The 26902-nt window shown below is 38.5% G+C and overlaps 3 protein-coding genes across 15 annotated transcripts in view; 1 reads left to right on the forward strand and 2 right to left on the reverse strand.

Annotated features, from left to right (window-relative positions):
• LOC116841207 (E3 ubiquitin-protein ligase Rnf220-like) overlaps positions 1-12663 on the reverse strand; it is a 362999-nt gene extending 350336 nt beyond the window's left edge. For 9 of the 13 annotated variants that reach the window (XM_032808878.1, XM_032808875.1, XM_032808888.1 and 6 more), the window contains exons 1-2: positions 9302-10179; positions 4587-4700 (exon numbers count right to left, since the gene is read on the reverse strand). In XM_032808878.1, the coding sequence (XP_032664769.1) occupies positions 4587-4700; positions 9302-9367 (180 nt within the window). In that variant the 5' untranslated portion in view covers positions 9368-10179. Of the gene's footprint in view, positions 1-4586; positions 4701-9301; positions 10180-10223; positions 10339-12302 lie in introns of those variants that run through there. The other 4 variants (XM_032808877.1, XM_032808876.1, XM_032808884.1 and 1 more) reach the window with 4 other exon arrangements.
• A 4924-nt stretch (positions 12664-17587) lies between these two features.
• Positions 17588-22739, reverse strand: LOC116841191 (zinc finger protein 568-like). The gene is made up of 4 exons (XM_032808838.1): positions 22413-22739; positions 21809-21952; positions 20033-21417; positions 17588-19263 (listed from the first exon to the last, which is right to left on the reverse strand). Exons 1-4 carry the CDS (start codon positions 22545-22547, stop codon positions 18840-18842), a joined length of 2088 nt encoding a protein of 695 aa, XP_032664729.1. The 5' UTR covers positions 22548-22739; the 3' UTR covers positions 17588-18839.
• LOC116841187 (metabotropic glutamate receptor 8-like) overlaps positions 20130-26902 on the forward strand; it is a 232768-nt gene continuing 225995 nt past the window's right edge. The window contains exon 1 of the mRNA XM_032808828.1: positions 20130-20256. Coding sequence (XP_032664719.1) covers positions 20245-20256 — 12 coding nt within the window. The 5' untranslated portion in view covers positions 20130-20244. The remainder of the gene's footprint in view (positions 20257-26902) is intronic.

Below are 26902 nucleotides of genomic sequence, written 5' to 3' on the forward strand. Positions count from 1 at the left end.
GGAGAGAGAGAGAGAGAGAGAGAGAGAGAGAGAGAGAGGAGAGAAAGAGAAAGAGAGAGAGAGAGAGAGAGAGAGAGAGAGAGAAAGGACAAGCAGGGGAGGTTTTAGTTGGTGTCTACAGTAAACAATATGAGGAGGTTGTAAGACTCAGTGTCGTATCTTCAGTGACACAACAAGGGGACCACTCATAAACTTATCGAACAAAATTATGTTTCTATACATTTGTTTCATTGAACTGGTTTACATCGTGCACTTGATACACGTATTAAATAGTAACTTTCTATTAAATAATGTTAATATCGACAATGTATATAAACAACGGTATATTAAGCTGGTATAATACTTATCAAGAAGATGTACCGATTAAATGCGTTGATATGCATTATCAATATTAAAATTATTTAATAGAAAGTTACTATTTAGTACGCGTATCAAGTGCACGATGTAAACCAAGCCATTGTCGAAGCAACAGATGTTAATTTGAGGCACAGTTGAATGAGATAGATATGTACAATCTCGAAAAATAGTTTTCTTATTTTTACTATTAATATTTCATTTTTGCATTAATTGATCTAACAAAGATACACAGATAATAGAAAGAGACATGTGTTTTTAAATATGTGTATCTCGAGTGTTACTATAAATTATGAAATTCCCAGCGTTGCATTTTCCAAACAAGACGGCATAATTCTGAGACTTGTGTACAATATATATTGGTATATCAATCTTTGATATCAAAGCAGTTTTTTATTTTCAAATTTTAATTTTAGTTTACAAGGAATTATAAATAAAAATTTAAATATCAATTTTACACTGTGAGAAGAAATATCTAGGAATTTATTTATAAAATATAAAGTCTGTTTCACACAGAAATAAACTTTATGTTCTACAAGTAAATTTTCAAATATTTTTTCTTAGTACAAGGGACATATATAAAAAGCGTCAACTTTAATTTCAGATATCTCAATTATCGGGTGGTTAATCTTTTTCTAATTATGCAAGCAGTTAGATAATATTTTAATTCATATGTAGTGTTAGTTTTATTGAACTCTTATTTTGCCTTGCAACCTCCTTAAATATCCAGAACTTTATTCCTCATTGCTGAAAGAGGTGTGGGTGTTGATAGAAGACACGCATAAATTAGAGCATAATATGTTTTATCATTGAACAGTTCTTAAGTAACCAGAAAAAGGAGGATTCGAATATGAGGATCAATGAAGTTAATGCAGATAAATGCAATTATTCAGATGAGCACGTATATTGCTTAAACATCATAGGATCATGATGAAAAAATGCGTTGGGCACTGCAATTTTGCATATAATTTAGCTCGACAAATTTCTTATGAAACATTTCATTACTAAATTTTGCGCACAATTCGCACCGAATCGCGTATCTTTAATCCCCATTTCGTGTAAACTACAACGGTATCGACGTTCGCAAAGGAACCATTGATATTTGCTCTGATTTCGAGAAACAGGCGTGTTATCAAGCTCGCCGGGATAACTTTATGCCGTGTGCGTCGATGAAGGGAAAAATGTTTAAATCGCGTAACTCGATAGCTCATTTGCAGCGTGTGGGTATTTCCGCGCTTTCGGCTACGTCTGAATGGCATATAATATCAAAGCAACGTGGCGGTATACTGTTAATAACGCGAAACCACTGTGTTATAATAATCCGTCAAAACCTGAAGCTCTTCTCCCCCTCCCCCCGTATCCTCCCCTGCCGCGCCGCGTTCGCTCCCTTCCAATCCCGTCAGTTGTATCATTCAATTCGCCGTGATTGACGAGTCTATTAAGCCGCATACTGAATACTCGGCTGAAGCATCTACGCATTTGGTTTTGTAACATTTATAATGCCAGAATTATCGGGATGTATTAAATACGGACGAAGTAATAACGAAGGGGATTTTGTGTTGCCGGCGTCTCGACTTTTCCGTGAAATGCAAAATAACACGAGCTACATGAAAGATCGTTTCAACGCTTAACGCCGACGCGCGTATCTCGACGACGACGTGCGTGTGCGTGTATTTCGTCGTATTTCAAGAGTATTTACGAAACTGTTTTTTGAAATTCATTATAAGAGGAAATTGTCCGTTATATCGTAGTGTTTTGTAAAAGTCTGAAGAGATATGACGTGTATGGTTTAAAAAGCGTTGGAATTATTCGCCCGTTGTTGCCGTTATCGCGGGGAAAATATGTGTAACGAGATTGCCGCAATTTCTTTTAATCGCGTATATTTCCAACAGAATGCAAAACTCTATCTCGCAGCGCGAGCCGTTTTGCGACAGTTCGCATAGAATCATAGAAAGAGGAAGAGAGAGGAAGAGAGAAAAGGAGAGAAATAAAAGAGAGAACGAGAGAGAGAGAGAGAGAGAGAGAGAGAGAGAGAGAGACAAAGAGAGAGAGGAGGAAAGAGAAGGAAAGGGAGAGAGAGAGTTCTATGTAAAATTCATCTCTGTGCAAGAGCACAAAGTGCGAAGAGCCACGATTACTCGCCAACATCCCCGTGGCGACTAAGGGGTTGCCGAACGGAAGTCCGAAATGATTTCATCGGCGAGAACGGACAGCTGGTTTCCGGATAAACATTTCATTCGGCCGATAATGACGCGGACGATGAGTTACACGCGCGGGTATTAGTACGCCGCGATTAGTTTATTATTCTTTTATACGGGGAAATGAGGTTCGCGTTCGCCCGGGCCGGCGTATTTGCGCTCGCAGTCCAATCAGTGATTTATTAGGTATTCATTATTATTTTAATTGCGGCCCCTGCCCTTTTTTCGCGACCGACCGACCGCGCGCGACGCGCGCCGCTTGCATATTTGCAATAATCTCCTTTTTTCATCCTCTCTCTCTTCCCTCTCCCCCTTCTCTCACTCTCTTTCTCTTTCTCTCTCTCTCTCCCGCCCGCTCCCGCGGGCGACGAAACGCGAGCGTATTTTGTCATCGCGCCACCGCAATTAGGTTCGCCTCGAAATTATCTCATTTTTTAACAACGCTGAATTTTGATGCAGCCTCTATCTTTCTCTCTCTCTTCCTCGCTGTCGCAGTCTCTCCTGTTCTACCGACTCTACTGTTCTGTATCTACCGTTACCGCGTTGTCCGCGTTATCCGCGCCCGATTGATGTCCCGCGCGTACGAAAAATATTCAAGCGCGTTTAAAAACACCGCCGAATTCGTTTATAATTAACCACGCCGCCCGTTCGTTAAATGTTCGCAGCAATCGGGGTTATGAGATAGTAATATGCGCGGGATAAAATTGTATCTCCTAAATGAATCTCGTTATTATCGGAAGTTCCGTTATGATATATTCTATAATTCGCGCGTCGTGAGACACACGCACATCGGGGAACAGCATGTAAAATTCGTCGATTAATCCTCCTGAAAGTGATATAAAAATTTCCAATTATCCTGCCAATGATACTTACAACTAGTTTCTATTGTATCGTGAATCTCTGCCAAATCACACAGAGAATACTTACTGCGTATATCGCCGTCTCCATTTGTTCCTTTGCGAATACAAATTGTGTGTAATACTGCATAAATACCACATGTAGATTCAGTGATGCGTAATTTATGATATGCATTTTTTTTCCTTGTTTATATACATGGAAGATGAATATAAATATTTTCATATTTTTATTTGAACTTTACAGTACGTGTGTGTATGTGGCAATGGGCAAGTCGCACAAATAGTTGAATTTATAGTACGATATTATGCATACACACACCCATTCACAGTACCATGATATATGTATTTTTCATTTCGACATTTATTGTAGACGCGCACTCTCTGCTAAAGCAAACAATAATCTGCCCCTCGACAGAAGAAAATTGCGCATCACTGGCTTAATATTACCTATTATTCGTGCACGCACACCCATGCACACGCGCGCACAGGCAAGTTTCTATTCACCGCGCGCATTAATTAGTACTCGCGTGCATAAAGCGGCACAGACATGCGAAGCGGAATGAGAGTAACTCGAGCTGTTCGACGCGCGCGCTCGTTGAAATCAATGCCAGCAATTATTTTTTGCGTTATTTGTTTGTTTTATACACATTTCAAGTTGTTTTTCTGCCAAATCGTGACGTACGTTACCGTCGAACACGCGATACACTCGAATTACCGCGGTGCAGTTTCGATGCACATGATGCGAGCGTGAAAGTGATTTAACCCTTTCAGATCCCCCTCCCTGACAAATCCCACTCGTCGCCCCATCGACGCGGCGAAACGTTTGCGCGAACAACGTTAATTCAAACGACGCGACGGAACAATTGCTACGCGCGATTATAAATAATCGCGCGAGACGCGACCGCTCCACGTCAATCCGCAAGGAACGCCTGTAAATGAATATTCCAGCGGAAACGAGAGCGAAACGACGGGCAAACCGACGCGGTGGCTCTCGCCCCTGAACGCGGAGTTCTCGCGATAACCTCTCTCTGGCAGTCTCTGAAAGTCGGCGAGTCGAAGGATTACAGAGCGTGTTCTAGCGCGTGTCGCGGGCATGCGAAATGCATCGTAATCCGTACAAGTGCAAGCTAATGCGGAGGCTTAGGCGTTAGAAGGGCAAGGACAATGGGACACTAACTTGTGGATTGAAGGGTCTTTGCATTCTCAAGGCCTCGGGCAGCGTTCCGGGCTGCGAGAATACGACCAGAGACGGCGGTGGTAGATGATTCGGAACGTACGCAGAATTATCCATCTAAAACATAGATCGTCGTTTTCTTCTGCCCTCCGTGCCTCGTCGACCTTAGTCGACTTTCCTATCGTCGTTAGTGACGCGATCAGTGAGTAACGCGCAACTCGAGAGGGAGAACATCTCGACCGCGGAAGACGACGGCTCGATGTACTCGATTAATCGCGTTTCACGGCTGATCGGTCGTTAATTGTTCAGCGATTTTACAGATTAATCGGCTTCCCGCGACCTTCCGCGACCTTCCGCGATGACGCGATCGCGAATGTAACGCTCGTAGGCTGAGACTGCGCTGAGAGGAAAAGTATCCAAGAAATCGAAAATATTCTTTCGTCGAGTACTAATAACACAGGATGGACTCGAGATATGATAGCCATACGGAAAAGATGACCACAGGCTGCAATTTCTCCAATAATTGATAAAATTGTACGTTCCTGTAATCATTCTCAAAGATAATCGATACTTACAACAGTTTATGTGTGTACTCAGCTGCTAAAACGTAATGTTTAGCAATTATTGGGGAAATTATAACCTGTGGCTATCTTTTCCCTACAGCCATTGTGCCCGAGTTTATCCTATCTATTATGCTAATGTTTACATAAAATGTCCTTTAAATAAAAAAAGTACATTTTCCTAAAATCTTAGTTATTCCTGAAAGCAGTGGTTTATTCTATTTATATAAATAAAAGAATTTAAATTGAAAAGTAAATCTCTTACTAATACCCACCAAATAAATATTTTTTATTTTTTAGATATTTTTTCTCTCAGTGTAGTAGTATTTACTTCTCGATCGGGGATTTTTCTTGTTGTTTTCTGCCTCTTGGAGGAATTGAATGTGCTTCTTTATCAATATAAACAGTGCAAATTTTTTCAAACTCAAAACTTGTTAAATGTACACGCTGCATCTCGCCGTGTGAGAAACATTAATGCAAATAAATATTGCATCAATCTTATTTCCAACAAGTTGCTGCATCTTAATAATTGTTAATAACTCTCATTTGTCAAGAATAATTCCTGGAAATTTAATGGAATAGTGTACTGGTATGTACACTGAGAGAAAAATTATATTAAAATCAACAAATATTTCCTTGATGGGTGCCATTAACATATTTACTTAAATCTACATTCTCTTTATTTAAACCAAATATTGTTTATTTAAATCAGATGAACAATATTTAATTTAAATAAAGAGAATTTAGATTTAAGTAAATGTGTTAATGGCACTCATCAAAGAAATATTTGTTGATTTTAATATAATTTTTCTCTCAGTGTAACGTTAAGTTTTATCGTTTCAACCAATTTGCATTAAAAAAAACCACTTAATCGCATTAGTGGAAAATTTCGATCAAGCTTTATCGTGACTGTAACAATTCAAATTTTATGGCTTCAAGACAAGAACAAACGGACACAAATAGTCACCGATCGGGAAGCAAATTCGATCAACACGCTCGACAATGAGAATTCTGTCGTGACGTATTAATTACATCGATGAGAATTATACTGTGGCTCCACGATGGAACGAAATTATGAATTTATTCGATTTCTTACCAGCGTTTCGCGTCAAATAAACCGATCAATTACGTAATCACGGGTTAAGAATAATCGGCAATTAGCCGTTTCCTGCCGACTATAGTCACCGATTGGAAATCAATAAGTGATAATTTTTTAATTGCATTTTTTAGATAAATCTTCGAATGCTAGTTTCTAGACCGTGTTACGATCGCGTGTTACGAGTGCGAGAATTACGAAGAGATCTAACAAAATTTCGAGAATATCGCGCGCATTCCCTTGCGCGAATATTTCAATTATTCTTAAAATCACATCAATCTAATTGTTCCGATTAATATCCTAGACTCTGAAATCTTGGATTATTACGTATCTTTCTCAAGATACCTAACTTCTCGATATCCTCGATATTCCGCTCTAAAATGCGCATACCGACATACGACTGCTATAATAAAATGACAGCTCAATACTCGTCGAATTAATTGCAAAATCCCACCACGTTATTCAATACTAAGTATCGATGAAAGCACAAGCATAGAGAGCTGACGATCTACAAAAATGTTGCCGGGATTATCGCGATTATTTCTCGAGAGAGCGAAGCGAGCAGGCAGCAGCACGAGTCTGCTGGCAATTCACTCGGCATTTTCTTCCGCAAAATGCTATTTAATGGAACACATCAACGTGTCGCGGCGCGGGGTCGCGGTACACCGCATGTATCATTAATTATCGCGATTGTCAATTAATCAGCGGCGCTGGCGCGGCTCGGGTGTCGACAAATTCTGCTACTTCTAACCTTTCAGCCAGAAAGCTATCGAATTCGATCCGCGAGTAATTGCATCGATCGATGACCAGGTCGCCTTCCCTTGCGCGCGACGGCCGATCGAGCGAGCTCCCCGGCGGAAAATCGCACGCGAGAGGAACATAGCGACGGCGATAACGACGACGAGCGTGACGAGCGTGTAGACGTTCGCTTTTGCAAAATGACAGTCGGCTCTCGAAGTCGATGTGCAGATTTTGCGCGCGATTGACAAAAGGCTTGAGATACTTAACTGCTCTTACCTCTTATCACTTTACGCCCGTGATTCGATTTCGCTGCGAAAGCCAAAGTCGCAGCAAAAAGTGAAGCAGAATTAGTGTGTTTTACGTATAATTTTATATTTTGTATATCACCGTGGGCCGCGGGAATAACGATACTTCGGTCGCGCAAGAGCGAAATAATTATAATCGAAACGATTATAATCGCTGCCTCTGTCAGATGATGAGCAATTCTGCGCAGTCCAAGTTTTAAAAGAGTATTCAAACGTATTCGGCCTTCTCGCACAGATCTCGCGCGCGCAGTGCGATAATGTGCCGTAATATGGCAAAAGTAATGGAAGTGACAACCGATTGAAAATGTTACTTCGGGCGAGCGGATCTCGAGTTCACTTCACGTCTGAATCATTTTATCTCCCGCGAGAATTGTGAAATGTACACACCAAGCGTAGCGTTTGCGCGAAATTTTATTCTCCTCTCTTATATACGATAATAGCGTTACGCGGTGCATTCCCGCTTTGCAATTTTTCGCCGATGCGATACCCTTGCTGCTCGCGACGTAATGTTGCAGATTCGAGCGCGGATTACATACGTGATTATTTTTCAACAGTGTCCTTCGTGCCGGCAGCAATTCAGTAGCGCAGATACGAGCGTGTCTCGCTAATCGCTCGCAAATCAGCTGACTCGATAGGCACTTTTGCGACGTTTATCTAATCAGCTAATACACAACTGTCGTGAGGGAAACCACATCTAACGGGTCTAACGAGTCTCGAAATTCAAAGAGTCATTCTAGCACATCGTACGAGAGCCCGACTGTTTGAAAACGATACTTTCGCGATAAAACCGATCGCTCCGTGACGTCCGATGCGCGGATGAATACGATTATGATACACACAGAGTATACCACGGGATAATAACGTTCTCTAATTGCATCGATAGCTGACTTTGTGTAACCAACCACTTGTGTCTAGCACTTTCGGTTGGTTTCAAGGCGTTTGTGAGCCTTTGACGCTGTCGCGCGAGAAAAATTCTCAACTGACGACGTTCTCATCGTGTAATTACTGCCAGCCACTCTCCTCACGACGCTTGTACATTCCGCAGGTCGAAGTGCGGCATACACTGAACTTGGACCGAGATTAGGCGAATAATAGTCGTTCCCAGGGGGGACTCGTACCTTGATAGGAAAGCAGAAGACAAAAAGGCAGAAGCTAATCAGAACTTACGCTGGTGGTCGAATCATAGTGTCTGCTTTTCCACCAGCGCGAAGTCTGCTTAGCGGAAGCTTTACCTACAATCCCAGACAGCACAATGTCCAAAATCGGGTCATAAGATGTCTTTAAGACATCTTTAAGACAAGTTTATAAGGTATTGTCTTAAAGATGTCTTAAAGACGTCCTAAAGACGTCTTATAACTCAATTTTGGACATTTGTGCTGTCTGGAATGTGTTCTTTGCTTCCTAGTTCTTTCTTTTTATCTGGTTCAAATCTTAAAATCAGATTTACAATATGCTCTTTGCTCCTGCTTCTTTCTCTTTATCTCTTTCTGACTCAAACCTTAAGCTTTAAGCCAGAAAAAGATAGAAACCGAGAAACAGAACGCAAAGAACATATTGTAGATCAGCAATCTTAGACCAGAAAAAGATAGAAAACAAGAAACAGAAGACAAAAAGTATACATTGTAAATTAAGTTTAAAATTTAATTTAGAATGTATTTTTGCTTTTTGTTTCTTTCTCTTTATCTCCTTTTGACTCTTAAACCTTAAATCTCAAATCTTAAACCAAAAAAGATAAAACAAGAAACAGGAAGCAAAGAATACATTGTAAATGAAGCTTGATGCCTGTTTTCTGCTTTTCCGCCAAGGTGTGAATTCCCCCTCAGAGCGACGCTTGTCGCCACGACGTTCTCATTGCTCGAGCGCGGGAATGATAAACTCGCGCGCAACGTGACGCGACGCGACGCGACACGAGACGGGCTCGACGACGACGACGACGACGACGATGAAGCAACGCGCGAGATCCGCGTTGCGCTCTCGGGCGCGAAAGCATGACAAGTTTATCACCAGTGCGCGTACGTTTTCCTCGTGTGCACTGAGAAACTGGTGCGCGGCTAGCCGCGGCACGCGGCTGTCCGAGAACATTCACAGAACCTCACAGGGCCCGCTGCTTGTCTCCGTCGCTGCGCGTATCCACCAGACGCGAATGCAACAACTTCAACAATAACATTAACAACAACGGCGGTGACGACGACGGCGACGGCGACGACGACGACGACGACGACGGCGACGACGATGACGACGACGACGACGGCGACGACGGCGACGACGATGACGACGACGACGACTGCGACGAGAAGAAAAACTCGCGGCGCACCATCCTCTCAAACGTTCCCGCTGTTTCGAAAAACGCGCGTCGGTCTAACGTCGCTCCACCTAACCTGCAGGCGCGCGCAGGCAGCAGCTGTCAGTCGTGGCCGACGACGATCACAAGCCCGCGCGAGACCGGCCGGCAGGCAGACGACGGTCCACCACGGGGAAGATCGTCCTCGTGTACGTACGATTGTGACACGCGCGTAAATCAACGTGCGGCACCCAAGGCGCGTAGCAGTAGTGGCACGGCCACGGCAGGCCGCGTTCGAAAATTCAAATCCGCCGCGTCGCGTCGCGTCCCGCCACTACGACCGACAGGTCCGGCGACCTAACCTCAACCGCGGCTGCAGTATCCGCGTCCAGTATCTCGACTGGCGATCGGCATCACCCCCGTGCAGGCTGTGTAACGCACTGCTCGTGTTGAGAGTCAGGTGAATGAAAGAGCAAGAGGGGAGGGTGTATAGAGCGAGAGAGAGGGGGAAAGAGCAAGACAGAGAATGACAGAACAGGGGGCACGAAGCGACAGGGACAGAGAGGGAGAGAGAGAGGATGCCGCCAGGCCCGTGCGAGCAACCTCGTGGACATGCGAGTGCAGACTGATTGGAGCGTGGAGTGTGAGGGTACTTACCCACGAGTCGCGGGATCGGTGGCGGTGGCGGAGGCGAGGTAGAGGCGTGGAGGCACCGACCGGCGGCAGCGGTGGCGGTGGCGGTGGTAGCGGCGTGCGCGTGTGTTTCCGCCGCCATGACTGGCGCCACTGTAGCGGCGAGCACACTCCCGCCAGCGCGCACGCGCCACCTGCGCAGTCGTACGCCGCGCAGCCACGCGCGACGTTTACCGCGGAGCTCAATCGCGCACGGGACGCGCAGCCGGTAACACATGTCATGTGTCAGCTGTTCGCACGATCGCGCGCCTTGATTTGGACGACGCTGCGAGACGACCGAGCGCCGTTCCTTCTTTTCGCGATGTTTCCACGCCGCTACACGCGCACCCTCCTCTCCGGGAGTCTCAGTAAAGCTTCCGCGAGGTACCGACCGTGAGATTACAGTGAAAAGCGTTTCTTTTTACTTCGGATGCGTGTATACAATTGTTAAATATTATTGGATAGCTGGAAATTTGAGGTCTTGGCCAATCACGTTTGATGTTGGGAATATTGTGAAAAGACTGGTCTAATTCTTACACAACTGAAACAAACAATTATGATTTTTCACGAGTGCAAAGTTGTTAAAAAAGATTAGGAGAATTTTCAAACGAAAAAATCCAGTGAGCATTATTGCATAAGCAATAACTTTTCATCAATATACGTGTAAATTATTTCAAATATTTTCTCACACTGTCTTATGCTATTATTTGATGTTTTGAACTTGTTTTTTTTTATTACATTTTAAATCATGTCAATTTATTTATTTCTCTCTACTATATAATTTATTTATTTCTCTCTATAAATTTTCCGATTACTATTACACAACTGTGTAGTAGATATTATAATGAATATTATATGGTATTCCAGAATTTAATAAAAATAACTCCTGTGAATTTATAGTATTTTAGAAACTTTTCTGATATAGTATATCCATAGATATTCCGAGCAATCACAAAGGGAATATATATACAAAAGTTTCAACCAAAAATATGGGACGTAGAATAACGGATTACTTTAGTAATAATTAAAGGCAAAGATAAATAAATTTTAAAATAAAAGCTAAAAATCAAACGCCCACGTGATGGTTGGGTGGAATCAAAAATAGATTAATTGCAATTTAATATATAAATCAGCATTCAAATAATTATTTAATTTATACGATGAAACCTATTCGAGCCCCGTGCCAGCATCGAAAATTAATTAATTCAATTACTATCTAATATTACTGAGCGTATACGGCTTCAGGATTCATATTTCGAAACTACGAATTGTTTACGAAACAACTGCCAATTACTAAGCCACGACAATTAATCAGTAAACTAACCACAATAGCACTTGAGCGATTAATAATAACTATTAATTAACATATATACGCAAAATGTTATCTGTATTAATCGTCCCAGGAAACAAAGAATGCCTAAAAAGCTTTTTACGGCTTTTAACAATTTGACAGACTGGAGACGTCATCTAGCGGAGAGGTTGGAAATTATAAAATTTGCTCAATCAATCATACAGAAGAAATATATCTAATATAGGAGAAGAATGACTGTGTGACACGATTATATATCATTAAAGTACACAACCTGACGCGACGTTGTCTCATTTAATATAAAGTAAGAAGCGAAATTAGATTATCACTCGATTCTCGTGGCATTTCTATTGAAACAATTACGAGACATTTTTATTCAGTTGCTGTTTCAAAATGACATTCGCATAAACGAACTTTTTTCGACTAACAAATTTTTTATAAAAGAAAAGAATAAATCGTTTTACAGACCGAAAGGCACCGTGCAGTGAAGTGACGCACATGGCGCCATCTGTGGTCAGACAGAAACAACCTCTCCACTTATCTCAATAACTGCCGTATAAATTCAAACGCGCCTAGAGGCGAAGCAAGAAATCATGATTACGTCAAATTGATGACAAGCAACTATAACAACTCATTTTCGAATCATGATTCGAGCATTTCTCGCCACTTTGGCGACTCATCGCGACTTTCCATTCGCCTGAATGATGTACACAGTCTAACATTGCTCCCGGAAAATATGTGGATAAAAGACTCACCAGAGGATGAATGCGCCGTGTCTCACATCGTCCGTGTCCGGCAGGAGTAAAGGCGCCTCATTTTTGCGTCTTCGTATTCGTCAACACGATCGACCTCCTTGCCTCTGAGTGTATCGAGACATCGCTATTGGCAACACTCAAGCAGGTTGAAACGATCGTCACCGAATTCGACACTCTCGACGTTTGTTCGAAATCCGCTCCCGGCGCGGAAGTAAACATGACGAAAGGAGTTGCGATTCGAGTAGACTCGCTACACTTCCCTCCGCGACTTAACCGACAACGGTTGCGAGCCTCAACTGGCATCGCGTTCAATCGCACTCGCGCAGACCGATTTACGCGTTGAGACTGTCGCCCGTTACTCAATTCGGCATCCTGACACGCGATCGCGCGCGAGATTCATCTCCGACGAGTGAAAAGACACGAGAAACGCGCAACGGACGTGACCCGACTCGCACTAACGTTCAACAACATGAACTGCCGCGACGCGACTAGAGATGTGCCAATATACGAATATTAGATATTAAGGCGCTAGAATCACTTTAATCGGGAAATTTGCCTTAGGGACATCTGGTGCTATACATTGAAAGAAAAAGAGAAAAAGGGAAAGAAAGAGAGAAAGATATATATTAATCGCGAATTCAATCACTTGCACTAGTGTGCACTGAGTGCCCACTATATGTATAAAGCTTGTTCACACTAGAGATGCTTAATCGATTCTTAATCGATTCGATTCTTTCCTTAACAAATTTAGGGAAAAAGGGTTGTTCGTGCTGCATGCATGTTTCATACCTTCCGCTTTTAAAAAGAGATGGACGCCTAATCAGACGTTTGGAAGAAACAATCGAGTTGGTGTCTCGTTTTTGCTTCTTCGAAACATTCCAATATACTTCTGTCTAGTTTTAAATACGAAAAGTGCGAAGAGTGCAAACAACATGAATAAGCCTATTTTTGAGGAAAGAATCGAATCGATTCAGAATTGGGCATCTCTAGTTCACACAGTCCGTTCTTACATTTAAGATCGTCTTAAATATATCTTCTAATACTTCTTATCTAGTGAAATCATCTGTACAGAATCCGTACGTATTGTTTTGCTAGCTAAAAAGTTTTTGAAGATGTATTTAAGACGACCTTAAATATAAGAACAAACTATGAACAATCCCTAGTGCGCACTAGTGCAAAAACCCGAATTTGCTATATGTTTTTTCTTTAAAAACTTCCTAAACTGGTGAACTCGTGAAAAATAAATATTTCTATATGTTTTTACATTACAAAATTTTCACTTTTCACGAGTTCACGCTAGAGGAAAAAATTCATGATTGACTAGTAGAAAGTTCTTCGGAAATGAACAGAATTAATGGCCTGGTTTACATCGTGTAATTAATACGCGTACTATAGTACTATAGTACTATAATTACTATAATTGAAAAATAATAACTTTCTATTAAATAATCTTAATATTGACAATGCATATCAACGACGACGCATTCAATCGATACGTCTTCTTGATGAGTATTATAACAGCTTAATATACCGTTGTTTATATATATCGTCGATATTAAGATTATTTAATAGAAAGTTACTATTTACTATAGAACTATAGTATTATAGTACTATAGTACGCGTATCAAGTGCACGATATAAACCAATGTGCAATGTGCAAGCCAATGTCGATTTAAGAAAAAATATAAATAGAAAATCGAATATATATTCTTAAACTAATGAATATTCCATATAAAAAGCGTATATTTTGGAATAAAAGTATTAATATGTAATTCACACCAGTTAGGGTTATGTATAAAGACCATAGAAATACAGTAAGTCGCAAGAAATACAATGAACTTTAGAGCGTAGCCGATGGTCCAATGAGAGAATTTATTTTTTAATAATGCGTTCTCTTGTTGGACTATTAACTACGCTCTAAAGTTCATTGTATCTAATGCGTCATTTACAATGGAGTAGGAGTAGTAGTAAGAAATAGTGAGTGAGTAAATGGACCAATCACACAATCGATTATTACTTGAATTGTCAGAATAGAATTGGTAAATTTGCTTACTGCTTATTTCTTACTACTATTCTTACTGTCATTGTAGATGACGCATAAAGCCTATTCTATAATGGCAGTAAGCGGTAAAAAGTAGGAAGTAAGAGTAAGAAATTGACCAATCATAGTTGATTATTCTTCTCACATTCGACTACGAATAAATATTTTTAAACTAGTATATTTATTCGACTGGTCAATTTCTTACTCTTACTTCTTACTTTTTACTACATACCATTACTACTTCCCATACAACATAGAAGTTTCAGAAAGGTTTCAGAAACATTAAACCTTTCTGAGATCTTTCTGAAATCTTTCTGAAATCTTTTTCAAACTTTTGCTGTATGGGATACAATGGGTTTAAATCGTGTTATTTATTGTATAATAAAATTATAATAAAATTACAACAAAATTTTTCACTAAGCCAATTGACCAATCACTTAAGTATTCTTGAGAATGTAATATTGTTTTCTGTTAATGTTTAATTTATTTTTAAATCTGATTTTTCGCTTCATTTCTATATCTCTGTGTATGCAATATTAATATAACTGCATAATACCTGACAATAGGTAGGAAAACACTCGTGTGTACATGTAAATTAGGTCAAGCTGAACACAAAATTCCTTTAGCATTTTGTAAACAATCACCCCTAACAGCACAGATATCCAGGGAACGTCCTGAGTACGTTCTGAGAACGTCCCAATATCCTCAGAATATCCCTGGAACGTTCTCAGAAGTTCTTGTGCTGTCTGGGACGTAACACTTTAAGTTATTAATTAAAGAAAATTGACAAATAATCACGTGCGATGCAACAAAATCTTGTTACGAGTAGCAAAACTTGTAACTACTGTCAAATAAAAACTCTTACTTCCTACTTTTTACCGCTTACTGCCATTATAGAATAGGCTTTATGCGTCATCTACAATGACAGTAAGAGTAGTAGTAAGAAATAAGCAGTAAGCAAATTTACCAATTCTATTCTGACAATTCAAGTAATAATCGATTGTGTGATTGGTCCATTTACTCACTCACTATTTCTTACTACTACTCCTACTGCCATTGTAAACGACGCATTAGATACAATAAACTTTAGAGCGTAGTTAATAGTCCAATAAGAGAACGCAGAACTTGTAACTGTAGAACTTGTGTAATTGTGTAGATTTGACTAAACTGAACAAAAAAGTTCTCATTTTGCAAATAGCCACATGAATTTTTAATTATTAATTAAAGAAAATTGATACACGATTGTGAGATAATGCAGTAATGTTATCTTGAGACACTTTGCGTCAGACGCTCTGAACAATAAAATAATTCTCTCTCAATCTTTATTGTATTGAAAACAAAATATCGCAATGAAGGTTTTTCATAACTCTTATTAAAAGCACGTATAAAGTCAGCAGCACACAATTGCTTGTTTCGTGTTGATTTGCTTGCTAGATGGAAATACTCTGTTCTGATTGGTACATTTCTGAAGATAGATGGAAATGCACTAATTAAAACAGAGTACTTTCATCTAGCAAACAATCCAGCACGAGAACAAGCATTGTATGTCTCGCTAGCTTTATTCAATAGTCTATTCAATATAATGATATTCTATTCAATACATTCATTCGATGTCCATATAAATGCTCTTAGATGGTTGGTTGTTTCTATGGTCGTGAAATAGTTCATTGACCAAAATGCTCTTAGAATTGACGAATATATTTGAACGCGTTATCTTCTCTCGACGTTGCCATCCCTGACCGCAACTAGCGCGATCACGTGACCTACGTTTGAATTAAATTGTAAGCAGCTCAACGCGTGATTGGCCGGCTGTGCCGTGGACTTTGAGAATCGCAATCACTGCGACGTGTGATCATCAATCAAGAAAGGACCATGGAACAGATTGCAGAATCGACGAGTTGTTCCGTATATTCTGCTGTTTCGACTTGCTGAGGGTGAGTTTCACGTAACGAGTGTCGTCACCGGGAGTGCTGAAAGTAAATCTCGCGCGTCCGTCGTGAAATAAACGAATAGCTCGCCGGCAGTGTCGGGCGAAACGTTTTGTTGCGTTATGGCGATTCGAAATTCAAATTTCGGGATTCAAATCGCTGCTCTCTACCCGCTAAGAGTGTCGCGAATCGTCATTGGGGATGCCAAAAGTAAACTTCTCGTGATAAATACTGTTAATCATCGAGGGAAAGAATATATAATGGATTGATCCGTGTGAAGTGAAGTATCGTCTGTACGTTATTGCATGGAACTTTCCAGTTCAAACCGTTTTGTCATCGCTTCTGATCTGCCGAAAATCGGTGAGTGTCAATCATAAAATCTTAATTTTCTTCAGAGTTAATCTCAAGCACCGACAAAATATTACGTCTGTTTATTTTAACTGAACTGCCTGAACTAGTACAATAAATTAGAGTGAAACAAAATATATTTGTCTTACTCTAACTTGCATCAATGCGCACTAGCTCAGATAATTGAGCTAAAAAAACAGACCTATTACCAGAGACCAATGCACTTTGAATGATTTGATCTATATAATAGCGACAATAACAATATGTATATGTATAATGTAAATTTTGGCATTAGAAAGAAATATAGATAGATATATTTTATATTAAGTATATATTGTATATAGGAATACAGTAGTCTCATAAAAGAAGTTTATTATCTTTATATGATATATAAAGATATATGATTCCTATGAGAGAGATTTATATAGATTAAATAAAAATAATTTATATAAATAATAGTTGATCATGTTCTGTAAAGTTACAATACCTTATATATATCTACAAAAAATATATGTATAATAATAATTAATAATGTTTACCAATCATAAAAATCATATCATTGATAAAGCATTTTGTCATTACATCGTGTATTAATTAAATGTGAAACAGAATGTTTACTATATCGCAGACAGTATTTCCTGCTAAAACATAATTTTTACACTAAGCAATAATTTACATATTTAAAAGTAATTCATCAATGTAATAGATACAGTATTCCTACTGTATTCATAAAGGTATTACAAAAAGATAGCTTACATATTAATAATTTTGTGCAAAACTTAAAATATCTTACATATATACAAAATATGTGTATGTTTAGTGTTATTGTGTTATATATGTATATATGTGTCTGTTAGTAACATATATATATATATATAATATAATATTATATAATATATATATTATATTTAATATATATATTAAATGTATAATATGTATATGTATATATATAATGATATTTTCTAATTTATATTTACTTAATAGAGCTACCTTTTTACAAGAAACTTTAAAATAACAAAATAACACAACATTTGCATACAGCAAAAATTTTGGTTTCGTGAAATATTAAATTATTTTGGTAGTGCAAAATATTCCTATTGTGCTTAATATTAATAATATTACTCTCATAATTTTATATAATCTATTTGGAACTCCTGTCTCAACAACGTGATTATATTAAATCAAAAGAGTAAATAAATATAATTACTTTTAATAAATGCAGATTATAATAGTTTCGTTATTATAATTTATTAACAAAATCTTTAGTATTCATGTACTATATGAATAAGCAATACTCTTAAATTGTTTAAAGCTGCATATCTCAAAATTTTTTTAAATTATAAAACTGTATATCTTTCAGTTGATAACGGTTTTCACACATTTTTCCAAATAAAATTGCAGCATTCCAGGTTGTCAAAATTGGGAGACATTGCTGTGGTTAAGTCAGATGCCGATATTATGTCAAGATATAAATAACAATCCTTTATTATAGTCTTATCTGGTAGATAAGAATATAAATACTAGCTTTTTTCCCTGAATTTTTCGTTGCATTTATGACATCAGATGTCTCATGTATTGTCATTTCGGCTCCTTTCATAATTATTTATTGTGCAAATATGTAAGTAATGTCTCTCACTTGTGACAACCTGAGGCGCTGCAACTTTAATAGTGAAAATGTGTATAAACCGTTTAGTAACAGAGTATATGTACATTACGATACAATTAATGATATTTTTGTACTGTGATTCACGAATAACTAATGAAAGAAAAAATTTCTTTTTGGAAAATATTAAATATTAATATTTAAATATTTTAAAACACAGTACTTTTATTTCTACAAAAAGTCTCAAAAAAGGATTTACATTTCTACAATTTTCATAAAAAAAAACTATTACCAAAAGCTATCAAAGAATTCCAAAAGTTAACATTCAATATCTGCACATTTTCACTACAAAAAAATATATATTTACATATAAATTATAAATAAAAAAAATCAATTAGTCTAATAACTTTGACTTAAATTTACCGAATGAATTTCATTTTGCCATTGATTGATATGAATTAAATAAAAAACAAATGAGTATTGAATAAGATAAAATACAAAAAAATTACAAAAAAATAGTAATTTTTCTTAATTATAGAATAGTGTATAGTCTGTATTAGTGTAAATATTTTAAATGTAAACGTATTAGTGTAAATAGTGTAATATTATGTATCATACTATATGAAGTTGAATAACGCATCAACGTTCTCTTTCTCTGATTCGGCTTGATGCACAACCTCCGTGACGTCGTCTTGCAAAACTTGTTCTGTGAGTACAGTTTCATTATCTGGTTCCTCCGTTACGACTGAATCTTCTATGTTGAATTCCTCTCGAAGAACATCGCACAATTTCAACGTAGGTTTCTTCATTTTCACTGGGGCTTGGTTTTTGTGTACTTGACTGTGTCGTCGTAGATCGTACTTGCCAATGAATTCCGCATTGCATGTATCGCATTTAAATGGTTTTCTAGTCTCGTGGGACCACATATGCCTCCTCAACGCCGCGCTAAACGTAAATGCGATTCCACATATATTACACACATGGGGTTTCTCACCTGTGTGCAATAGCTGATGATCCCTTAACGTGGCACGCTGATTAAAACTGTCACAATAAAAAAAAATATACTTATTAACTTAGCAGATATCGTTAAAAAAATTTACTTTTTTCTTGCAGAGATTCGTAACATTATAAAATTATCTGCAGCGCAATAGAAATATTGTAAATAAATAATAACTTAGAATACATACAACGTGTTGTTTTTATAATATGGAGTAAAACATTCAATTATTGATACTCATTAGTCATCGACATTTTAAAAAAGTCTGGTTTATCTTGCAACCAATGGCCGTTGTTCACAGTTTTAGCTGTGAGGTTCTGTTTTGGAATCATAGGCCCATATTCTGAATCCTCTTTTATCGATAAAAGTATCTTAAATGTAGCTTCTCAACCAATCAAGTGGCTTCTAAGCCTCTTTTAGAGACACTTTTATAAATAAAAAAGGATTCAGAATATGGGCCATTGAGTGCAGACAAGAAAGTACGACGAGTAAGATGGATCGATTTTTATCTAAAAAATAAGCAACGTAAGATTAACTTACCTTGCTCATTTTTTAGACAAGAATCGATCCATCTTACTCGTTTTATCTCATTACAGCCATTTTATTCATCATCCTTTAACTGCAGCACTGGTCGCATGAAAAACCAAATTCTTTTCTAGAATATCAGTGACCAAGAAGATGTCAACAATTTGGATGTATTGCTATATATCAAAGTCTTTTATGAGAAGCATAAACATCAGGTATTAGTGTAAATATATTATCTATAAGTATAAACATCAGTATGACCTCGATAGCTTTGGCATTGCTACTAACCTTTTGTCGCAAATATCGCATCTGTATTTACGTGGATTGGAATGTATTCTCACGTGGTTCAGCAGGTTACCTTGCTGTGAGAACGATTTACTGCAGATTTCGCAAGAAAACGGCCTCTCGCCGGTGTGAACGCGTACGTGTGTTTCCAGCGTGCGGTTATTAGGGAATCGCTTGCCACAGATCTTGCACGGATACTTGTGCATTTGAAGACCATGTGGGTCCAAGTGAGTAATCAGGTGTCGCTTGTAATTGCCCTTGTGATTAAATGTCCGCGAGCATTGGCTGCAAGCAAAAGGTGCGCCGCGCAGGTGCGTCGTCATGTGCCTGTCCAGTTCTGTCTTAACGGTAAAGCGAATGCCGCACTTCGGGCAACGGAAGCGCGGCAAGTCGACGTGGCATGCCATGTGCCGTTTCAAGTAACGCTTCACGGCATACGCCTTGTCGCAAATGAAGCACGAGTACGGCTGAATGCCGGTGTGCGTTTTCGCGTGCGCTCGCAATTCCCGGTGGCTCTCGCAATCCTTCTCGCATACCACGCAGTAGAACGGCCCGCTACTAGGAACGTGGTTGTCGATGGTATGCAGCAGCATGTCTGACAATTGTTTGTAGTTCTGTAGACACAATGTACATTGGTACATAATTAAGTCGCCCTTTCGCACTTCCTTTATCCGCATTATTGTGTCGTTCAGGCTACCCAATATGTTATCCTTGTGATCAATGAAGTAATCGGAGTCCGATTCATCCGTGTTCTCTGCTTGCGCTGAAAACTGTTCAATTTTCGAAACATTGTTTTCGCTCGCTTCTTTGTTCTCCATTGAGTCGTTCTTAGATATCGTGGAAGAGTATGAAGAGTCTTTTTCCTTCGTGTATACTTCGAATTCTATTAGGCTAGAAGCGCACACGTTGGGCGGAATCTTTTCGATCATTTCCTCCTGTTTCTCCAATATTTCTACAGCAGCTTCAAGTGTGTTGCAGTCTTTCTCGCTTTTTTCTTTATCCATGTCAAAAATCGAAATTTGTTCGGTAGATTCCATCGCAGATTCCGGTACATACACTATTGTGTATTGTTCTGAGTCAAAGATCTTTGTAATTTTCTCTGGTTCCTTGGTCTTCATGGGATGTTCATCAATCTGCATCTCACCAGTTCCTTGTAAATTGGCAACATCATCCCAACTCAGATTACTCTCTTTGATATCATCATAGTTTTCCAAAAAATGAGATATATTGACCATGACTTCTTCCGTGTTGTTATTTGTCTCTTCTACTATCTCAGTCGTTACATTCTCTGGGGTATCGGTGCTCTGATCACTTGGTAATATAAATTTAATGATTTCATTCATTTGTGTAGAAATATTCATGTCATCGTTTTTATCCAATGGCTTTTTCTAGAAAAAAAAGAGAAAATATAAAAACTTGAAAGATTGAAAACTTTACTATATAACAATTAATTGGAACAGTTGATTCATTTATTAAAATTTAACACCTACACTGAGAAAAAACATCAAAAAGATAAAAATATTTATTTAATGGGTACTAAAAACATATTTACTCTTAAATCTAGATTTTTTTCTTTAAACTGAATAAACAATTGCTTGCGTGAAAAGCTAAGGCTTTAAGAAAATATATATTTTCTTACTTGAAAAATATTTTATATTATAAATAAATATGTACCCACACTGAATAGATATTTTTTACTTTTTATATATTTTTTCTCTCAGTGTAAATAGAGAATTTATCTATATGTTACTTATCAGATAGATAATGTCATTACTGTACCTTCAGTATATGTTTTTGTTTTCCAAACATCTTTAATAATGTCTTATGTGTTTCTCGTACTAAGTACTTGAATTCATATAAAACTTGAATACGGTAAGCACACTTATAGCAAAACTTGCTGGGCAATCCATCGAACCTGTTAATCTTTCAGAAAAGATTTTCATTAGCAAGCTGCAAATTATTTACATATGATGCATACTTCTTTATTCTCTGTTGTGGCCAAACTTGTGGCCTTACTAAACTACAAAATAATATTTGATAATTTCATGCATCTTGCTCAAAATAATTTGGTAATAATTTTTAGCATTGAATCAATTAAATGAAATTAAAGCTCATTATATACATCTGCAGTCATAAATTCAGTTGAGATCTTTTTTTAGCTGAACTATTTGAGCTGGTGTAATCAATTAGAATGAAACAAATATATTTTGTTTCACTTTAACTTATTGCATCAATTCAGGCAATTCAGCTAAACAGATCTTTGATCACTTTTGTTTGGCAAACTAGTGCGAGGTTGGATGCGCAATTTTGTATTTTTCCACGCAAGTTTACGTGATTGTGAGCTTATTTGCACGTCGTAAAAACAATTCATCAATTCGCTTACTTGGACAGACGTGAGATCCATGAGCTTGTGCGGTAAATTCATAGGTTTAATATCATCGTCGTATACCGACAACAGGACGCCGTCGGTTTTCATACAGGCACGGCACATATCTATGCAATAGATTTCCGAGCTCATGGCTAGACGTAGTGTACTCGAATGCGGGTTGGCAATGACAATTACATTACACGATCATACGACATAAACATACGTATTTCACATTTCGCGGTCGGCGCGGTTAGAACGCGTTTTCCTGCAGTCGACATTGGCCGACATTTGCCACAGACGTGCATTTGCATCGGACAGCGCCAGAAGAGTCTTGCAAAAAGTTGTGCCGTACACTAGTGCCCTCTCTCGATGAGAACGAGGTTGGACTAAAGCTCATGTCTTACGACACAACGGATATTGAAGATTGTAAGGAGATTGAGGGGATACTAGATACCGACACAATACAGTTTCATATTTTGCAATGCTTTCTTATTTGCATAGAATTGCAAATGCTTTTACACAGAGTGAAAAACACCAAATAATGTATCAAAAACAACAAAAAATTTTGCAAATGAAAATTTTTTTTATTTTAATATAATATTTATCTTCCATGTATTGATAGTTGTATCAGAGAGAAATATAAGAGCGGCCACCAGCCTGATTTCAATAGCCAGAGATAAGCGCATTTTCGAAACGCTATTTAACAAAGTGCGTCTTTACTGCGTTCGTTAAGCGCAATTTCGCGATGATAATGATAAAATACACTTGGGGCTCTATTCTTGAAATTTTTGCGTATACATAATTTTCATTGCGCAGCTATTTTATAGTATGATTAAACCTGTACAGTAAAATACGCAATTTATATACGCATTATATATACGCAACTATTTCAAGAATAGGGGCCCTGGTTCATGCCCGTTGTACTTCCGTACAATGATAATAAGTTAGAAAAGGACAGATGTCCAATCGCTCTATTCTTGTCTCATCACTGCTGAGCGGATCGCGCGACGTAGGCACGAAGCGAGCTAGCGGTAGTGATAGAAACTTTGCTCCGGGAGCAGCTCGCATCACACGGGAGGAGATACGCACACATTCATGCGACCATGTCCGTGAGGCTCATGGGCACGATCTCGTGAGTGTGTGTGTATCCCCTCCCGTGTTGATGCGTGCTGTTCGCAAAGTTTTCATCACTGGCTAACGGCGATATTATTGCAAAACTAGAGGTGCGTTCGGGGAGCTCGCTATTAGCGCTATTCAGCACTACCATGTCATTCTATTCTTGTTGTGTATCTAAGGAGCAATAAAGATGGAAGAACGCGGTAGCGTTAGTAGTGTGCTCCCCGAACGCACCTTAGGGGTGCGTTCCGATATTCACTGTCAGTACCGAAAATCTATAGTTAATGTTACGTATACTATAGATTTTCAGTACTGGCAGTAAATATCGGAACACACCCTAGATCATCGGCAGTTCCCGATGTGCTCGTCTTAACGGTTGAATGTGATAAACCGGGTACAAACTTAAGCACAAACGCGCATGAGGCAAACTGATACCGCATGAGCATGCGAGTGTGGACGTTGATCCGAGGCGCGGCAGATTGCCTCGGCTTATTCGCCGCACGGCCTGAGCCGAGCGCTGTCGGTATATTAAAAACAATTCGTGTTCAGTTTGGACGCGTTCTTCCATGTTCGTACATCAGTTCCGGTGACCCAAATGATTGGAGCAACGTCGAACAATTGCCTCATGCATTATCGTGCGGAGACTTTATTTCGCAGTCCGAGGCATTCGGTGTGGCGTCAGCTTGCCTCATACGCGTTTGTGCTCAAGTCTGTACCCGGCTTGATGCTCGAGCACGTGTTCGCGCACGCGTGTTTACATGACCTGGCCACGCGGCGCTCAGTCAGCGGCACGAGCGGGCCGTTACGACAGTACGTTTATTTAGCTTTTGTGGAGCCTAGAGTTTTTGTTAAAACCGTTGCCCAGACAATATGTTGTTATTACCGATTATTCGATCATAATTATTTCATTATTATCGACTCGCGGATATTACCACACGATTGTCGAACAGATATTATTATCACTACCATTTAATATTCGAATATTATTACTTCTTTATTTAATTATTATTTAATTTATTCGGTTAATATTTAATTATTGCTATTACGCATAGAAAAGCAACTCGAGCGTGCCGTTACGACAATTTCTTTATCTTTAATCAGTTATTATTACCGTTGCCCAGTAATTGTTATTCATTGTTATCACCGCTTATTCGATCATCATTATTTTGTTATTATCCACTCGCAGATATTATCACACGATTATCGAACAGATATTATTGTCATTACCATTTAATATTCCAATATTATTACTTCTTTATTCGATTATTATTTAATTTATTCGGTTATTATTTAATTATTGCTATTACACACAGAAAAATAACTCGGGCATGCTATTACTCTTTTTTTACTTCGTCTTTAATCAGTTATTATTATCGTTATCCAGTTATTGTTATTATCGATTATTCGATTATTCGATCATTGTTATGCAATTATTATTCGCTCGCGGCTATTATCAGTTACGATTGTCGATCAGGTATTATTATCACTACCATTTATTATTCGAATATTATTACTTTTTTATAATAATTATAATAATATCTACTCGACAATCGTGTGATAACCGAGAGCGGATAATAACTGAATAACGATGATCGAATAATCAGTAATAACAATGAAGAACAATAACTGAGCAACGGCAATAATAACTGATTAAGGACGAGGTAAAGAAATTATCATAACGGCACGTCCGAGTTGCTTTCCTATGCACAATAGCAATAATTAAATAATAACCGAATAAATTAAATAATAATCGAATAAAGAAGTAATAACTTGAATATTAAATAGTGATAATAATATCTGCTCAACGATAGTGTGATAATATCCGCGAGTGGATAATAAAGAAATAATGATCGAATAATCGGTAATAGCAATACCTGGGTAACGGCTCTAACAAAAACTCTAAGCTCAACAAAGGCTAGGTAAACAGATCGTCGTAACGGCCAGCCGTGCCGCTGACTGACTGGCGCGTCGGGGCGGGGGGGAGGGGGGTGCGGCCGATCAGGTAAACACGCGTGCGCGAGCACGCGCTCGGGAGTCACGCCACAACGCTGTTAGCCGCCGAGGCGAGCGCGTCGCGAAGTTGCCGCGTTGTTTTCTAAACTATTTTGCGCCGATTTTTCATACCGCATTTTAACTTCGCCATAATTAAGCCGATAATTAACACGAGTTGAGATGTGTACTTATCACGCGAGCACGTGTTGCGAACTTTACCGCAGCGAGTAATTACCGCGTTTCATTTATTTTTTTACTTATTAGATAGAGAAACGTCATGATCGAGTTCCTTAATGCCGATTAAATATTATCATTATCCGTTTATTATTCGAGTATTATTACATCTTTATTCGGTTATTATTTAATTATTGCTATTACGCACAGAAAAACAACTCGGGCGTGCCATTACAACAATTTTTTTACCTCGTCTTTAATCAGTTATTATTATCGTTGCCCAGTTATTGTTATTATCGATTATTCGATCATTGTTATTTAGTTATTATCCGCTCGCGGCTATTATCAGTTACGATTGTCGATCAAATATTATTATCACTACCATTTATTATTCGAATATTATTATTTTTTTATAATAATTATAATAATATCTATTCGACAATCGTGTGATAATAACCGCGAGCGGATAATAACTGAATAACGATGATCGAATAATCGGTAATAACAATGAAGAACAATAACTGAGCAACGGTAATAATAATTGATTAAGGACGAGGTAAAGAAATTGTCGTAACGGCATTAAGGGGATGCTGCGCTGGAGGATCCGGCTCGGGCCTGGCAGAGTTGGCGTGAAGGTAAGTTTCACTTATTTGAATTTGTAATTAAAAATCCGATAAAACTGGAAATTCTCTTGTTTAGAATCAAGTTCTTTAATGCCTCCATTGTCGTGTGTAATATTAAATTAAATCTGATTTCTGTTGCAGAGACGAAGCAGACGACCAGCTGACTCTTAGGGGCTGCTGCATCGGAGGATCCGGTTCGAGCCAAGCAGGGTTAGCTCGAAGGTTAGTTTCCTTAATTAGCATTTGTCATTAGAAATCCAATAAAATTGATAATTCTCTTGTTCGAAATCGAGTCAAAGATCGCGTTAAATCATAATTATACGCGGGAAGAATTTTTCCTGAGTAACATCACCACTTGAAAAATATTGATTTGTTTTAATTAAGAAATTTTTGTGAAATATCGAGAAAAAGGAAAATTGAATATTCTAAATGTGAATGCATTTCGAAAAACTCTCCCAGCGTGAAAAGTATCGCGCGCTTATTTTTTTTTAATATTTCAAACTTTTTTACTCAAACCGGCATCAATGCACGAATCTAATCAGCGAAACATTTTTCTGTTCCAGATACGAAAGCAGAACGTGGCTGCCCTGATCGGCGGAT

The sequence above is a fragment of the Odontomachus brunneus genome, unplaced genomic scaffold (genome assembly GCF_010583005.1).
Source record: "Odontomachus brunneus isolate Ranch 3 - 2012 unplaced genomic scaffold, Obru_v1 Obru_scaffold_014, whole genome shotgun sequence".
Lineage (NCBI taxonomy): Eukaryota > Metazoa > Arthropoda > Insecta > Hymenoptera > Formicidae > Odontomachus > Odontomachus brunneus.